The 19624-nt window shown below is 35.8% G+C and overlaps 1 protein-coding gene across 3 annotated transcripts in view; it reads right to left on the bottom strand.

Annotated features, from left to right (window-relative positions):
- The window catches only part of LOC125656230 (E3 ubiquitin-protein ligase CHFR-like), a 29498-nt gene extending 11015 nt beyond the window's left edge, over positions 1-18483 (bottom strand). The window contains exons 1-9 of one of the 3 annotated variants that reach the window (XM_048886851.2): positions 18004-18483; positions 13041-13137; positions 12511-12559; positions 9867-9930; positions 7698-7799; positions 6531-6592; positions 5244-5491; positions 5007-5082; positions 2258-2336 (exon numbers count right to left, since the gene is read on the bottom strand). In XM_048886851.2, coding sequence (XP_048742808.2) covers positions 2258-2336; positions 5007-5082; positions 5244-5491; positions 6531-6592; positions 7698-7799; positions 9867-9930; positions 12511-12559; positions 13041-13137; positions 18004-18106 — 880 coding nt within the window. In that variant the 5' untranslated portion in view covers positions 18107-18483. The other 2 variants (XM_056148887.1, XM_056148892.1) reach the window with 2 other exon arrangements.
- Between the last annotated feature and the right edge of the window lie 1141 nt (positions 18484-19624).

The following is a 19624-nucleotide window of genomic DNA, read 5'->3' as shown; positions in this document are numbered from 1 at the left end:
GAAATCCCTTGTATAGCCATCCCATGGGGACCCGGGTTAGAATAGATCCTCAGTGCCCTTTGCTTGTCATAAGGGGCAACTAAATGGAGCAGTCCTTCGGATGATACCGCAAAAAAACGAGACCCGTATCACAGTAGGTGTGGCACAATAAAGATCCCTCCCTGTTTAAAGGCCGTAAGCGCCGAGCATAGGCCTAAATTTTACAGCTCTGCACCAGCAATTGTGACGTCTCTATATGAGTGAAAAATTCTCAAGTGGGATGTTAAAACAATGTACAGTGCTCCCTCGATATTTTGCCACCCCCACTTCATGCTTGAAAATTCTAAAAACAGATTTCTCCCCACATTAACACCCCTGTTATAATGCCAATCCCACATAACGCCATATGCCACTGATTTTCACAAGTACATAGTCAAATTTTATTGCGTTTACTCTTGATAATAATGCAAGTTACCCAAAACTTATCTGTAATCACACCTGTAGTTTGAGTGTTGTGAAGTGACAGGCTGGACAAGGTATTCAGGTAGTCAGGTTGATCAAAAACTATCTAATTATTTATACAGAATGGAGTCCAAATAAATTGATGGAATTGAATTTCTTTTGACTGTGCTCAAAGAAAAGTCAGTAATGCTGAATTCATTGTATTGCCACCCCTGCTTTATTGCCAAAATTGGTCTTGAACAAAAGACGGCAATATACCGAGGGATTTTTGTACAACCAACCTTGTACAGCCCGTGAAATCCCTTGCATAGCCCGTAAAACCCCTTGTATAGCCCATGACACCCCTTGTATAGCCCGTGAAACCCCTTATTTAGCCCGTAAAACCCCTTGTATAGCCCGTGAAACCCCTTGTATAGCCTGTGAAACCCCTTGTATAGCTCGTAAAATCCTTGTATAGCAAGTGAAATCCCTTGTATAGCCCGTGAAACCCCTTGTATAGCCTGTGAAACACCTTGTATAGCCTGTGAAACCCCTTGTCTAGCCCATAAATTCATTGTATAGCAAGTGAAATCCCTTGTATAACCCATAAAACCCCTTGTATAGCCCGTGACACCTCTTGTATAGCCCATAAAACCCCTTGTGTAGCCTGTGAAACCCCTTGTATAGCCCGTGAAATCCTTGTATAGCCCGTAAAACCCCTTGTATAGCCCGTGAAATCCCTACTTATAGCAAGTGAAATCTCTAGTATAGCCAATGAAATCCCTTGAATAACTAGTGAAATCCTTAGTTTAACCACTGAAATCTCTTGTATAGCCCGTGAAACCCCTTGTATAGCCCGTAAAACCCCTTGTATAGCCCATGAAATCCCTTGTATAGCCCGTGAAACCCCTTATATAGCCCGTGAAACCCCTTGTATAGCCCGTGAAATCCCTTGTATAGCCCGTAAAACTCCTTGTATAGCCCGTAAAACCCCTTGAATAGCCCGTAAAATTCTTGCATAGCCCGTGAAACCCCTTGTATAGCCCGTAAAATCCCTTGTAAAGCCCGTGAAATCCCTTGTATAGCCCATGAAATCCCTTGTATAGCCCGTGAAACCCCTTATATAGCCTGTGAAACCTCTTGTATAGCCCGTGAAACCTCTTGTATAGCCCATGAAACCCCTTGTATAGCCCATAAAACCCCTTGTATAGCCTGTAAAATCCTTGTATAGCCCGTAAAATCCTTGTATAGCCCGTTAAACCCCTTGTATAGCCCGTGAAACCCCTTGTATAGCCCATGAAATCCTTGTATAGCCCGTGAAACCCCTTGTATAGCCCATGAAACCCCTTGTATAGTCTGTGAAACCCTTGTATAGCCCGTGAAACCCCTTGTATAGCCCATGAAATCTCTTGTATAGCCCATGAACCCCTTGTATAGCCCGTGAAACCCCTTGTATAGCCCTTGAAACCCCTTGTATAGTCTGTGAAACCCTTGTATAGCCCGTGAAACCCCTTGTTAAAGCAGGTGAAATCTCTAGTATAGCCAATGAAATCCATTGAATAACTAGTGAAATCTGAAATCTCTAGTATAGCTAATCAAATAACTATTATAGCTAGTGAAATCTCTAGTACATCCAATAAAATCCCTAGTAGAGCAAGTGAAATCCCAAGTATAGCTAATGAAATCCCTAGTATAACCATTGAAAAGCATATCATGGCTAACGAAATTGATCCCCAGTATACTTTAATCAGGACACTGGGTATGACAAAAGTACACAAAATCTAACCATTAAAATCATTGTCATATAATGCATTAGTTAATGCTGTCTTTTTGTCACCTGGATGTTCTTTTAAATACGCCTCAATCAAATTGTTAACAATATGGTTCTTGTTGATTCTATCCACTCCCATTCGACACTGAAAGAAATAAAACAAGTAAGTATTAGAGCAACACTTCTCCACATATACAATTGAACTTTGTTATCTCGAACACCGATATCTCGAATATCATGGATATGTCGAAGAGTTCCGAGATAACGAGGTTAATATATATATATAGTTCATTTGTCATTTACTTTCAATCCTTCAAAATAACTGGAACAGTCAACAATAAGAAAATAAGAAAAGACATGAAATGAATACCTATATGAAGGTCATTTTGAGAAACATTGGTGGATATTGGTAAATGAATCATGACAGTTTGGTCAGTGGTAAATTGTCTGCACACTAACGAAGCAAAGAAGTAGGTACAATTTCTACAGTCATCTGGCCCAAAATATTGATGATTTCACTTGGAGCTCAAATCCTGGCATTCAATTAAGGAATAGTTTAGCAAACCCAAAATTTACTCAGTTTGATCAGCAAAATGATTTGTGTGATATGACGAGAGCTTGAAGTTGGCATAAAATTGCAAAAATGCCATTTTCAATGAAAATATCCACAAATTCAGGTGGTTTTCCTTTTAGAAAACATACAGCGCATGCGTCGAGCAAATTCATATTGAAGCATGTTTTTCATCTCAAAATAATACACAATATATATCATTTTCATTTTGCTCGACAAATGCGCACATCTTTTCCTGAGCAATAATTTGTATGACATTTGACAGTTTTCAGGCTTATTTTGAGAAAAAGGCGGGAAATGTCTTATTCATGATGTCATAATGCTATCCATTTAGGACTATCATTCTGATTTTGTTGACATAGTATACCTGGCATTTATTTTACTTTCTTAAAACACTGATTAAGGTTAATTCCAGACACATTTTATAGAGAGAAATTTTTTGGGCCTTTTTATGTATACAACCGTACCTTGTTCTTTCATGTAAAGCATGCCCCTACATACGACATCGAAGAATGGATGATTTGGGATATATTCATGATGCCCTGTTTGTTCTATAACATATACAGTATGTACCTCCTTTGTAATAAATTTGTAAAGGTATACACACTTATAATAAAGCTAAACACAGCCCATTTATCAATTTCAAAATTTGTACATAATGGTGCAGATAATATCATAATTTATTCCTACAAATGTGGTGGACACAGATCAGTGAAAAGAAGAAACAGAGGGACAGACAGGAAGACGAGACAAACAAACAGACAAAGAGATAAACAAACAGACAATCAGATAAACAGACAGACAATCAGATAAACACACAGACAATCAGATAAACACACAGACAATCAGATAAACACACAGACAATCAGATAAACACACAGACAATCAGATAAACAGACAGACAATCAGATAAACAGACAGACAATCAGATAAACAGACATACAATCAGATAAACAGACAAAGAGATAAACAAACAAAGAGATAAACACACAGACAATCAGATAAACACACAGACAATCAGATAAACACACAGACAATCAGATAAACAGACAGACAATCAGATAAACACACAGACAATCAGATAAACAGACAGACAATCAGATAAACACACAGACAATCAGATAAACACACAGACAATCAGATAAACAGACAAAGATATAAACAAACAGACAATCAGAAAAACAAACAGACAATCAGATAAACACACAGACAATCAGATAAACAGACAGACAATCAGATAAACAGACAGAGAATCAGATAAACACACAGACAATCAGATAAACAGACAGACAATCAGATAAACACACAGACAATCAGATAAACACACAGACAATCAGATAAACAAACAGACAATCAGATAAACACACAGACAATCAGATAAACAGACAGACAATCAGATAAACAGACAAAGAGATAAACAAACAGACAAAGAGAAAAACAAACAAAGATAAACAAACAGACAAAAAGACAAACAAACAGACAAAGAGATAAACAAACAAACAAAGAGGTAAACAAACAGACAAAGAGATAAACAGACAGACAAAGAGAAAAACAAACATACAGACAAACAAAGAGATAAACAAACAGACAGACAAACAGACAATTTACAGGTCAATTTTACTGCACAATCTGTAATTCTGAGGTTAAGGAACAAGTACGCATGTACATTGTGTGTGTTTAACCGAACATACAGATATGACAAGTATGTCCCTTCTACATCTAATCTCAAACTTTACTGGACAATCTATTGTCAGAGCAAAGAGTAACTAGATAATATCATGTGGTGCCAAGCATTACAAAAGGACCCTGCTTTGTGACATTATTTGTAAAGTTCAAGGTCCAGTACTCTTTAAAACGTAGGTCAACAAAGCCCAAACTCAAACTTGATCTGTAGCCCACTGATAGAATTTTATAACTTTTCAAATCAATAGCTGCACAAAGACTTTTGTGCTTAAATTATAAAATGTCTTACAATGTCATATTGAGCATAGTTGGTAAAAAAAAAATTTTTTTATTATAATGTACAATGAACTTTGTATCAAGATGATTTATGTATTAATGATTCTTGAAATCACATTCTTTCAAATAGCATTTAAATTTTCGAAATCGTTCAAAACAAAAAAGTAACATATGCAAATGAAATATTTACATGTGCTCTGAAACATCTTGTAGGCTTTTGTGTGATAAGTTCATTTTCATCTAACTAGCATTCAATACATCACTGAGAGTACTGGACATACTCACAGATGGACACTCGGGCGATCTCTTCATCCAGTCCGAGTAACATCCAGCACAAAATGTGTGCATACATGGCTGGAGGCTGTAAAATAAACAACAACAGGTAAATTCATCCGATGCTCAGAGATAAGAAAGATAACTCTAATACTGACACGTGAATTCATGTAAAGTTACTATCAAATCTATTTAATACAATAACTCTGATGTATTTTATAGAGTTTACACTTGATTTAAGTTTTTTACCTGACACAGTCGTGCATGATCTCTTGACAAATGATGCAGACTAATGCCTCTTCTATTTCGTCTTTCTTTGGTTCAGCAGCAGGCACTTTGTCACCTTTGATCCCTTTAGTCTCAGTATCAGACTTTTGCTGATCTGACTGGGCCGATTCTGCGGATTTCTTTACATCTGTTTTTTTCTTGCAGTCATCTGAATCTTCTTTTGTTTCACGTTTTAGTTTCTTCACTGGTTCAGTGGGTGAAGTAGATTCCTGGTGGTAAGACATTATAATTTTCAATCATAGAGGCGTACACGTACATACAAAGAATGATGTGTTATTTTTCACATATAAATTCAACGAAATTTCAGTTTTCTCGTATCAATGTCTGAGACCCCAAATACACCACAAAAACAACATTTACCAAAGAAATACAAATACACAATGAAAAACAACACGACCTCCACAAGGTGGGGCATACATCTACCATTGCAATACACGTCTACAAGTTTTTTCTATGAAGTCCCATTGTGACCTTGACCTTTGACCCCAAATTCAACAGAGTTCTTACTTTCTAGATAGTAAAGCTACATGTAAAGTATAAAATCAATCGAGCAAAAATTGTGGTCTTTATCTCCTTTTGCAATGAACTGTGAGGGGATAACATTTTAATAGCACTTTGAAAGAAATACAAATCCATCACAGAAAATGACCAGTGCACACTGTACCACCTTTTACAATTTCTGATATATATACAGAGAAACCTGTCTTATCCAATATGCATTGGAAAATTAGTTTTTTGTTGGAATACTAAAAGTATCAGAATATACAGTGTACAAAACAATCAAAATATGTATGATTGATTGATTGTATCTTGCTTAACGTCTCTCTCTCGAGAATTTTTCACTCATATGGAGACGTCACCAAGACCGGTGAAGGGCTTCAAATTTACACCTATGATCGGCGCTTATGGCCATTGAGCAGTGAGGGTTTTTTAGCGTGCCACATCTACTGTGACATGGGACATCCGTTTTTAAGGTCATCTCCAAGGACCTGTGACATTCACACCTGATGCCGAGGTTTGGCGATGGAACTGCCACTACCTGTTTTAAAAACTTAGGTCTGTAGCGGCCGGGATTCAAACCCCAGCCTTCTGCATGCGGGGCGAACGCTCTTACTTCTAGACCACAGAATGGAGAATGAAAACAAGGGTCAAAATGCCCAGTGAAACGAATTACACAGGTGTTGGATTAGGCAGTTTTCACTGTACAATGCAACTTTGAATATTTTGAAATAAAACAAGATTACATACAGCAGGCCTCTTCCTCGAATCTGGAGATTTTTCTGTAGCTTCCACTTCATTAACATCAGCATCTAACACCAATAGTAAATAAAACTCAGTCTCTATAAAGCTACATAGAATAGAATCAACATTAACATCACCATCTAACACCAATAGTAAATAAAACTCAGTCTCTATAAAGCTACATAGAAGAGAATCAACATTAACATCACCATCTAACACCAATAGTAAATAAAACTCAGTCTCTATAAAGCTACATAGAATAGAATCAACATTAACATCACCATCTAACACCAATAGTAAATAAAACTCAGTCTCTATAAAGCTACATATAGAATAGAATCAACATTAACATCACCATCTAACACCAATAGTAAATAAAACTCAGTCTCTATAAAGCTACATAGAATAGAATCAACATTAACATCACCATCTAATACCAATAGTAAATAAAACTCAGTCTCTATAAAGCTACATAGAATAGAATCCACATTAACATCACCATCTAACACCAATAGTAAATAAAACTCAGTCTCTATAAAGCTACATATAGAATAGAATCAACATTAACATCACCATCTAACACCAATAGTAAATAAAACTCAGTCTCTATAAAGCTACATAGAATAGAATCAACATTAACATCACCATCTAATACCAATAGTAAATAAAACTCAGTCTCTATAAAGCTACATAGAATAGAATCCACATTAACATCACCATCTAACACCAATAGTAAATAAAACTCAGTCTCTATAAAGCTACATAGAATAGAATCAACATTAACATCACCATCTAACACCAATAGTAAATAAAACTCAGTCTCTATAAAGCTACATAGAATAGAATCAACATTAACATGAGCATCTAACACCAATAGTAAATAAAACTCAGTCTCTATAAAGCTACATAGAAGAGAATCAACATGATATGCACCAGAATTTATTCTAACTGAGTAAAATTGTATCATTTTTAAACATCTATATATGACTTAAAAGTCACAGTTGGTTACATGAAGGGTCGATGACAGATTTAATCACATACTGACCATCAATACGTCAATATATTGTGTTATATACATATCACACCACAACTTTTGTACCAGACAGATTGTGCATCCCTACGATATGAACACGATGCTGTTGTATGATGTTATAAATATGACAATTTCCGTACCAGCCAGAGTGGCCTCCAAAATGTCAGTGGAGTACTCCTGTGTCCCCTCATCATCTTCCTCTCTCCTTAGCTCTTCCATGCTCTGATAAATGTATCCAATGTCTGGGAAAAAAACAACAACTATTGTTACTACATATATGTGGGTGTATACTGTTCATAAAGATGTACGAGGGTTGTCCCAAAATTCCATGGACAAGCAGCTTTTCTCAGCTAACATCATTGGGAAATTAAACTTTTACAACATGAAGAGCAAACAATTTTCAATAAAAAGATGTAAAAGTTATAATATTAATTGACATTATGTAGGAATTTTTTTCTTTAGGTTTTTCATCATAAAGAAGCAATGTAAAATGTTTTTTGTTCCCTGGTGTTCAAATAGCATAAATTCTTTTCTGAAGAATATGAGGACAGTATGCCTGGAAAAAGAGGCTGACCGAAGCAAATTGACGATAAAACGGTAAAATTGCTGAATGACACTATTCGGGAAGACAAACATCGAACCATAAGAGAGGTTGAAGAAACTTTGGAAATCATCAAATCTTCTGTTCACCACATTCTATCGGATAATTTAGGAATGCATATGGTATGTGCATGTTGGGTACCTAGGCTTTTAAAAATGAAGAAAAACAAAGAGGGATTTCATGTTCAAAGGATTTTCTCAGACATGCAAACACCAGGAGATAATATTAATGTCGCAAGTTGTGCCGCCGAGCATAACCTTATTGTAAAATAATTGATTTTCTCATAAAAGCTAAATGAAGTACAAAGTTGAAATTTTGGGTATTAGTCAACAATGGTATAATTGGCAACACATAGCAGCTTCTATGAAATTAAATCGATACTTTAAAAAGTTAAGCCCAGTCCACGGTATTTTGGGACAACCCTCGTATACCGTACAAATGTATACTGTCATGAGTTTGAGGGTCATGAGTCTGAGCCCCATGTCAAACCTAAGATGTAGACATAGGTAGTGATTGCTCCTTAAGGTGTAAATATAGGTAGTGATTGCTCCTTAAGATGTAAACATAGGTAGTGATTGCTCCTTAAGATGTAGACATAGGTAGTGATTGCTCCTTAAGATGTAGACATAGGTAGTGATTGCTCCTTAAGATGTAAACATAGGTAGTGATTGCTCCTTAAGATGTAGACATAGGTAGTGATTGCTCCTTAAGATGTAGACATAGGTAGTGATTGCTCCTTAAGGTGTAAACATAGGTAGTGATTGCTCCTTAAGGTGTAAACATAGGTAGTGATTGCTCCTTAAGGTGTAAACATAGGTAGTGATTGCTCCTTAAGATGTAGACATAGGTAGTGATTGCTCCTTAAGATGTAGACATAGGTAGTGATTGCTCCTTAAGATGTAAACATAGGTAGTGATTGCTCCTTAAGATGTAGACATAGGTAGTGATTGCTCCTTAAGATGTAAACATAGGTAGTGAATGCTCCTTAAGATGTAAACATAGGTAGTGATTGCTCCTTAAGATGTAAACATAGGTAGTGACTGCTCCTTAAGATGTAAACATAGGTAGTGACTGCTCCTTAAGATGTAAACATAGGTAGTGATTGCTCCTTAAGGTGTAAACATAGGTAGTGATTGCTCCTTAAGGTGTAAACATAGGTAGTGATTGCTCCTTAAGATGTAAACATAGGTAGTGATTGCTCCTTAAGATGTAAACATAGGTAGTGATTGCTCCTTAAGATGTAAACATAGGTAGTGATTGCTCCTTAAGGTGTAAACATAGGTAGTGATTGCTCCTTAAGGTGTAAACATAGGTAGTGATTGCTCCTTCGCCAAATGCTCGGCATCTAGAAGTGAGAATCATCGGTCTTTTGGATATGACCTTAAAAACGGAGGTCTCTTGTCACATCATTCATTGGCATGTAGAAGAACCCTTACTGCTACAACCCCGAGTGCTAAGCATAGGTCTATATTTATGGTACTTCACATTTTGCTGGTGACATCTCAATGGAAAAATTCTCGAGGGGACGTTGGAACTGGGATCCTGGACCCTTACAATTGTGAAAAATAGTGACATAACAAGAAAATGTGTAAAATGGGTACTTCATATAGGATAATTCATAAAATGCTTACTGAGTACAGGATAGTCCAAAATACACATCCAACACCTGTCTTTGGTAATAATTACATACATTGAATTTCATACTTACTCAACTCCTCATTATCTTTCTTGTATACAACATAAAATTCATCTCCATGATTCAACTCTTTTCTCTGTATAATACACAATGAATTAACATTCAATTATAGCATAACTCTAGAACATCTCATATTTCTTATACATGTACATTGAGCAAATTTTCAAACTCATGTAAATTTGTAAAAGCATTTACAACAGTTATGATTGTACAACTCTGCAATAACAGATACAGTTGTGTTAAAGAAATACAATAGCTCAAAGACAGTCTATAATCGGTCGACATAATGTACAAGTGTAAATTGTATTAAAGAGGAATGCTACACCAGAGAAACTTGATATGGATGAAAAGTGGAGGATATGTACAACAATATTTTGAAATTGAAAACTTTCAAATTTATTTAGTCAAAATTGCAGTTTTAGAAGAAAGCAATCTGAAAAAAATTTAAAACCCCTACTGATCTTGAACCAGCGATCTACAGTTCAACAGTCAATGCATTTAGCTACTCCACTAGGCAATGATATTTGAAATGAATAGACAAATATTGCTGATATTCATATTTTCATTCATGTTTTTAAAAAAAGTCAGCCATTATGACAATGTAGGGTACCTCTTTAAAAAAGAGGTGGTAAATTACCTCAGGGTGTATTGAGATAGAGGTGTTGGTAAATCACTTCAGGGTGTATTGAGATAGAGGTGTTGGTAAATCATTTCAGGGTGTATTGAGATAGAGGCAGTGGTAAATCACTTCAGGGTGTATTGAGATAGAGGCAGTGGTAAATCACTTCAGGGTGTATTGAGATAGAGGCAGTGGTAAATCACTTCAGGGTGTATTGAGATAGAGGCAGTGGTAAATCACTTCAGGGTGTATTGAGATAGAGGCAGTGGTAAATCACTTCAGGGTGTATTGAGATAGAGGCAGTGGTAAATCACTTCAGGGTGTATTCAGATAGAGGCAGTGGTAAATCACTTCAGGATGTACAGTGGAACCCCGTTATTACGTTTTCCATTTTGTCACGATAAAATAACGTAATACCGGGGGCAACGTAATAAACGTTCCCAGTGAAATCCGTTAAAATTATCATTTGGAAATTGTATATCGTCCGTTGGTACTCCGTGAAGGGGTGTGTGAATATATCTTTACTGTTTCTTTGTTTAAAAGACTATGATACTTTGTTTTATTACGTCTTATCTTTAATGTCCGTAATTCTTCATGTTCTTATCCCTTTTCTTCATTTCGGTGTAGGATACATAAGGATGTTTTGATAAACGTTGCTTTTTTCTGCATTCATTTGGACCGCCATTTTGTTCAACTTTAAAACTATGCGTTCATGTAAATTTCTCTCAATAACTCGTTCCGGTTCGTATTCAACATTCGTATTAAAAAAATAACAAAACATCGTTTTTATTAAGTTCTCTAATTACACAATACACAACACAATAAAAAAAATCCCACCCAAAAAAAACAACAAAACTCTAGACACAAAACGCACATGATACCCAACACTTACACACTTCTCACCAACATAAACATGCACGGAGAACAATTTAAGCGCAATCCATAAAAAAATATAATGATGCACGAAGATTTCATTTATAACGCTAAATGATGGCACTAAAATCACGTGCGCATCAAGGGATTTTAAAATATTCACTGAGGTAAATGCCGTGCACGAATCGGCCGATAGATTGGTGTATGTATGGACGAGATTTACGAACACCCAAGCTGCATGTCCAAACAACGAACAATTTTTTTAATTGAACACCTTTAGTCACCTATGTCCAAGCAGTTACCCAAGCGGTTGTAACATTGCTACGATAAATCTTGCCTTTCTTGTTTGGTACCAAAGCTGTCCGTGAATAGAGTTTTAATAGCGAAGGTAATCACATTATGCTGAACACGCAGGTGGTTGAGAAATTATTTCTTTGGTTATCAAAATATGAAAAATGAAGTAAATTTCATAGAGTACAATTTCTAAATAAACATTATTTAATTGTTTACCACAGGCTTCTATACAGGGTATTCACCTGTATTGATGTCGCTAGATCTATCGAAGCGTGATCAGTCAAGCGTCTCTAATCCCCAAACAGACCAGGAAATTTACGTGGTGACTGCCTCAGGCAGTCAAGGTGTGAATGGCTTATTATTTTGAGAATCACTATTGAATAATTAGGGGTTTATTACGTTTTTGTCGGAATTTTTACAACGTAATACCGAGTCCCGGCAATTTAGGACAACGTAATAATGAGGTCTATTTTATATAGGTTTGTTAAGAAATGGTTTTGTGCTTTGAAATTCCAACGTAATATGCGGACTAACGTAATAAAGGGGGAACGTAATAACGGGGTTCCACTGTATTGAGATAGAGGTCATGGTAAATCACTTCAGGGTGTATTGAGATACAGGGTGTGGTAAATCCAAATGATGCTCTGATTACACCTAAATAACAAATTTATTTTCTATGCACCGTTTAATCACCTAAGCTATAGGCAATCTCAGGTTTAGGGGAAACTGGTCTCTCAATGTGATGTCAACAGTAAAATCCATTGTGATGCCAAGTATATTCTACACCTTGCTCTAGTGGGTGGTATGATTATTTCCCACTAGATTATAAACCAATCAGAATAAAAATAAAATTTCTTACAAATCACTTACATTTCCTTTTGTCACTTTGCTCTTCAAATTCAAAAGTGTTCCATTTGTACTGAAAAATCAATGACGCAGAAAAATGAAAGAGTATTATTTAGCTTTCATATCTGAAGTTCAAATTTAAATCAATGAATCACTTATATAAAGAGCTAAATATTATGGATTGGTTACTTCTTTGGGTAGAGAACAAAGTCCAGTGTTCATGGTGTTATAATATATTTCCCAGTTAAGATTATTATATTGTTATTTCATATGAACATGATGAATGATAAATAATTAGGCAATGTTATATGGTGAATGTAATATGGATTATGGGTGGGGTTTTATACATTTGTATTTTCTTTCCTCATTCAAAATCTTCTTCCTTATTTTAAAGGTAAACAGGTACATTTTGTATATAAATATATGCAAGATTGTGTCAAAATTTTGGATTCATTGGAAATAACTTCCCCACATGAATAATTTCATCCATAAACCATAAAAATATTCTATAAGCTTCAAAGTACCACATAACTCACAAATAATTCCAGACCCACCTGGAATCTTTCAGCCAAACATGGCCGTCTTCATCCCTCTCAATACTGCAGTGCTGTCCAGAAACGAGTTTGTTTCCAGGAAATGAAACATCACAATCTGAAAATATTGTCGTAAGAGTTTTAATAATAAAAAAGGCAGTTGCAAGGAAACTGGACTTTATTTCAAATAACATTTACCAAACTACAAAGAACTAGGTATACAAAGAGTCGAATCTGGCCCGATTTCTTACTGTGATTTAAATATACGTATTAAAAAAAAAATAATTGTTTGCATATGAGGTAAAATATACAACACTAATGCTAATCTGTATGATGTGAAATATGCATTTTCAATGCATGACATCACAATCACATGAAATTCTCCAAATTTTCTTTGAAATGATAAAATATAGTCATTATGAACACCTATTACTACGAAACTTCTAAGTTTTATGCAGCATGCTTTGATCACAATAAGATCGACACATGCTAAATGTTGCAAATGATCGATGCATGTCATGACAAGTTTCTATTCAAATGAGGTAAAATATACAACACTAAGATCAAGTGTTTCACATTGTACTGTAATTTATGTTAACATTTCATTATTTTGAATACAGCTATTGATCATTATAAAGGATAACAAGTTAGAAAACAATACTTTTGTCTTTTAATCATAATCTAATGAATCGTCTCATGAAAAAATAAAAACAAAGACATGGGTACCCTAAAATTTGTGAATATGACATCACAATGCACTGTTTTCATCAATTGCTTTATATTTCCAGCATTCAATGTTTAAAGTCGTGTAAGAAGGTGTTAAGAAAGACCATGAGAGCAGAGCTCTCCTTATAGGTAACACGTATATACATGTATACATGTTTAAAAGGAAAATATAGAAAACTAATGAAAAATTAAACCATATCTATGGAACTTGAAAATTTTGATCCAAACGGTGTCGATTCGAATACGAGCACGTGAACACAGGGTTCGAAATTACTCATGTCCGTAAGTCCGAGACTAATAAAAAACGTGCCGGACTAGTAAACTCTCTATAGCACTAGTCCGTACGGACTAGTGAAAATCCGGAAATCAATCTTGATTTGGTTAAGATTTTAGCAAGATTTGTCCGAGTCTCTTAAATGTTTGAACTTATGGTCGATTACCTGCATGGTTAAATGTTTGCATGACTATGACATGCTGATCTTCTAAACACATGGAGTGCGTTCGAGACCACCGTTCTTCGAACGACCACAATTTCTTGCCGATTCTGAACTCAAGAGTACACATCACGAGAACGGGTTCAAGGTGCAAGAACTGCAAGTAGTGTGATCTAAGAACAAGCACGTTTGTGCGCACATGTTTTCGTCATTTGCGACTCTAACACAGGAGTTCGTAACACTATAGCTTATGGCTTGGTCAATCGAGTGAATTTTATTGACTTTATTGATAAAATTTCGAACTCCTGTGACTCTAAGAACTGAGCACAAAAACAACAGGAACGTCAATATCGAACGCATTTATGGACGTTTACAAAAGGATTAACTCGGAGGTTACTGTATGCTTCTGAAGATCTTGAATGCAAAATAAAGTGTGGTCTTTTTCTTCTGTAGGTGCCAGAAACTGAATTGCTTACAACTGTGATGTGTTTGGTTTCATTAAATATTATTGAATAAAATGAAGATCATTTAATATGATATACTGGGCAGACTAGTGAAATGCTTTGCGGACTAGCGAACATCAATAGTGACTAGTCCGTACGGACTAGTGCTTGAAAAAATTAATTTCAAACCCTGGAACATGTATTTCTCCATATTGAATCTCGTGTACCCAAGTTCAGGTCGTTCTGAGATGTTACATAAAACCCTTAAAAGCAAGTAAATCTTATTTTCTTAATCATAATTATCACTCCTCATTTAACGAGATTGTGCCATGTCTTCTATGTTTGTAAATTTGCTAAATACTGACACTGAATATGACGTCACAATGCACTGTTTACATCAATTGCGTTATATTTCCCGCGTTCAATATATAGGTGGATCTTATGTCCAAAATTAGGATGCTTTGATACAGCTCTGTCCTCGTGCTAACTTCGGGTTGTTTTTTGTCCTGCTTTAGTTTAGATATAGATACTAATGCCAATACTTTTTGCTTCACCCCTAAACAGGTTTGGCACACACCCCTATTTGGTACTTAATGTCCCATATGGTGGTCAATCAACCAAATCGGTACCTATGTTTACTGACCAAATCGGAGTCCAACTCCGTGCATTTTGATTTTTACCTTAAAAGCGAACACGGCGCACAATGTCCTCTGGAGTGATAAGTACCTGACGATAATTTTCATGATAAAATATGTCTTTTATAAAATTCCACCCTAGCGATTTTTGCACATAGGCGTTTTAAAATCACCTTCTCCATAGCATTACGTAGGTTTGATAACATTGTAAACATGTATTAACATCTTAACACTTTTAATGTAGAATTGCAAACATGGGCGACTTCTGTCATGCCTGTACTTTTAGTTTTGATCATCCGACCGTTATTAAAAAACAATCGTAGCAATGAAATCTCTTGATCTATATTGATGTCAAGCAAAGGATTATATTTTTGTATGGAGGCCCATCAGTGCAAATTTTCATTAATCCTCCGTCTAAAGACAAATAAAATACGAATCTCAGTTACAATCGCATTTAATATTGCTTGAATATATATATCCTTATATACACTTCAGAAGAAAGTCTCTGAAGGCGGAAAAGTGACCATCCTACAAACTTTGAAAAAAAGAAAACCGAAACTAAGGTCTTGACTGATGGCAAACGAGTAACTCGCTCGTTTGACAAAAGAAAATACACCCTACATAAAAAGGTTGTTATTCATCATCATGGCATATAAGTGTATAATTTTCTTGAGAATTGAAAAATAAGAATCCTATCAATATTTAAAATTTAAGATGATATGGCCTATAAAGTGATAAATTCGGTTTAATCGTATAATCATTTTTGTTAACAAATAACTTGCTTATAGTTCGGTCTTTGCATTCTGCAGACAGTTCCGATAAACAATTTTGATGAAAATATTTTTTTAATTTAAAAAGAGAAACTTGATTATACAAATGTAACAAGACAAATAAATTATTCCTATATACAAAAAAAAACAACAAAAAAAAACAACCAAGGACAAGAGATATAGGCCTACATGTCTCTGCACTTGCTAGAAACTACCAACGGTGATAAAATGGTATCGGATTTTGCTTTGCCTAGAGTTTTTAAAATAAACTGTTTGCTTTCGATTATTTGCAGATTTTCACTGTTGGAAGTCTGTCTTATAGACAGTTTGAAATAATTGTTCCAATTCCCAACAATGTTTATCTGTCCTACATCCCGTGCCGAAATGATTTGCGCGGTCTCTCCGTTTCTAAGGGCGTGGTTTGAATGATCTGCACGTTTCTATGGGCGTGGCGTGATCATACACGGAACGATTATTACATGAAACGAATTGCACGGGACGCTGAATGGTCTGCACGAAATGCTGAACGGTTTGCATGGACCGAAACGAAACGTTTTGGAGGTGTAGTAGCACGCTTCAGGGTCTGTACAATGGAAATTTTATTCTAAATCACGAATTTTGTGCATGATTCACTTTAAAGGTGAAAAACCTGTATATTGCGACATCTGCTGAGGTCTCAATTGTTATTAAAGCGCCATCTGGGGCAAAATAAAACTATGCAAGCCCTTTATATATCGCTGGCCAACCCGCAGCGTGTCCTCAAAAATACTTTTTGCCTCGTTTATTCCTATGTGACGAAATAGAAATGTATAAAATTTCTAATTCAATGAAGTTTTACTTTTATCAAATCATAACGAGAAATTGGGACCGAGAATTTAATATTCCAATTGCGCTCATAATTGATTCATTATCTTCCTCTTCAACTTCCCCCTCCTCTATCCTTCAAAACAATTCTGCAACTATCGTCCTCTTTTTTTCTTTTAGACCATGTACTGTAGATCCCCCCCCCCCCCCCATGGCACACACTTTAATCATTAAATATCACAGAGAATAATAAAATGATGAAACTCATATAAAGATTTTCCATTTTAATCTCAGCTAGTATATGAAACACACATCTAGCAAACATATTTGGCTTTCTCTGAAAGCAGCCCCTCCTCCCGTAACTTATTGATGATAGCAATCCTGATCTTTCTACCATTTCCATTGAAAAGCTTTGGTTCAGTTGTAACATCAACCCAAAAAGTTCGTGATTTCTGCATCCACACTTCTTTGGAACCGCCATTTCTAGAACAATAATTTAACATTACAAATTCCGTCATTGAATTCCGGAAAATTACATTTACTTTTAGTACTAGAGGGTCGCCGTACAAACATTTTGATGACTTTATGAAATGTAATGGTACTTTTACTGGTCTACGATCATCATGGTCAAAGGAGTGCTCTGAATTCAATGCAGCAAAAGCGAAACTTGATGTCCAAGTGGAAATTTTATAAAAATAAATAACATTATTTGTTTTGTAAGAAATAAATTTGAGTGATTTTACCTTCACTTACCACTTGTTCTGTGTTGTTCATCAACTCCAGCTGTAACGCTACGGTGGAAGTCGGGGAAGTTGCCTTTTATAGTCTGCAACAATGTCAGGGAAGAAGCCAAGATATCCGTGCAAACGCGCCAGCCCATTGTTTTTTAATAATATTGACACGAAATAAAACGACCACCATTTGGTCAGTATATTAGGTATACCATATAGGCATTTGACCACCATATGGGACCTTAAGTACCAAATAGGGGGGTGTGCCAAACCTGCTAAACACGGTCACGTCGTAAGACATATTATTTTATAGGTTGGGGAAATGTACTTTCGATTTTAGTTTCAAACGTAGAAATAACTTAATTTCAAAGAAAACAAAAAGTTCTGTTAAAAATTATAACTGAATAAATAACTCTACACTAGGCCTACAGATTACAATACCTGGTGCTCTGCCAATCGTCAGTCTGTTTTTCGATAGCAGTAAATGATCCGAGTCGAAATCTGTCAAACTGACTAACTGGCCCCATGCTTCCTGGTCATCCATCTTGGATATAAAGATACAAGGGCAATATCTCACCCTGCAACAGTCTTTTAACACATTCGTTTCTCTCCAACTTCTTATCAAGATCACAAGATGCAAGACTTGTCAAGTTTCTTGGGGTCTACATCGAACCGGAAAATACATTCGCAATGTAATTGCTAGAAAACCATCGAACAAAAATAAATCCGGATTGTAACAGAAATGAAAAAAAAAAAAAATCAAAGTACTGAAAGAACTGTAAAGCGCTAAGCTGACTTCATGAATTCTGAATTAATGAACATTATCATGCTGATTGAATTAAAACCGGGGATATTTATTTTTGAGGCACAAATATTTAAACAGCAAGTATCTCCCCCCCTTTCTCTCTCTCTCTCTCTCTCTCTCTCTCTCTCTCTCTCTCTCTCTCTCTCTAATGATGTGTACGCAGTTGCGTACTTGCGTATAGGCAGCTACGCACCTGCCTACAGTGACACGGGATTAATGAATTAATGAGCAGGAACAACAGTAAAAAAAAAAAAGTTCATGTATTATTCTTTATTTTCGCACAACTATATGATATATTTTCTGTAAGGAAATAACAAATATGGATTGGAAACAGTGTCCTGAACTTTTTCAACATGTTGAAATACTGACATACTTTATATGATGTTGTTAAAAACAATGGTCATTATAATAATTTTGGTCCCACCCGGAACTAAAACCCTATCCTGGGATCATGAAATCTACAATTTTGGTAAAGGACACCTGCTCTTTTTAAATATCTATAATCAAAATTTAGTATCAATAGCATTACCACCGCTGCGGTGGTCCAGAGGTAAAGTGTTCGCCCTGTATGCGGACGGTCGAGGTTCGAATCACGGCCGCGACAGACCTAGGTCGTTAAATTAGGTAGTGACAGTTCCATTGCCAAACTCTTCTGTATCAGGTGTGAATGTCACGGGTCCTCGGAGATGGCCTTACAAACGGATATCCCGTGTCACTGTAGCCTAGGTGTGGCACGCTAAAGAACCTTCACTGTTCAATGGCCGTATGCGTCAAACAAAGGCCTAAAGTTTGCAGCCCTTTACCTGTCTTGGTGACATCTCCATATGAATTAAAAATTATCGAGAGAAACGTTAAACAAGATACAATCAATCATTAGCATTAAAGGCTATGCCATTCAAATATTTTACACATAAACACTTTATACCCAGTTTGTCCCTATCCATCTTCCCAAGTCAAGGGTTTCTGATCCGCTCCACTACGGCCCCCACCCTGGATCATGAAATGCTCTACATGACTATACAATTCTTACAGATGTGAAGTGGTAAAGAAGGATATTTTTGGAAATTTCTCAAGTTTTGGTAGAAAATATGGAAACAGCTGTAATGGTAGTTTTCGGTATAAAGTGTTCAATTGTTATTACGCAACTAACTTACTGTTGTGTTCCAGTTTAATAGTGTATGAAGTATTTTTAGAACACAACTAAAATGAAACAAATCATACATACGTGTATGTCAAATAATGATAGAAAGGAACAAA

The sequence above is a fragment of the Ostrea edulis genome, chromosome 1 (genome assembly GCF_947568905.1).
Source record: "Ostrea edulis chromosome 1, xbOstEdul1.1, whole genome shotgun sequence".
NCBI lineage: Eukaryota > Metazoa > Mollusca > Bivalvia > Ostreida > Ostreidae > Ostrea > Ostrea edulis.
This window is presented reverse-complemented; position numbering and strand designations above follow the sequence as displayed.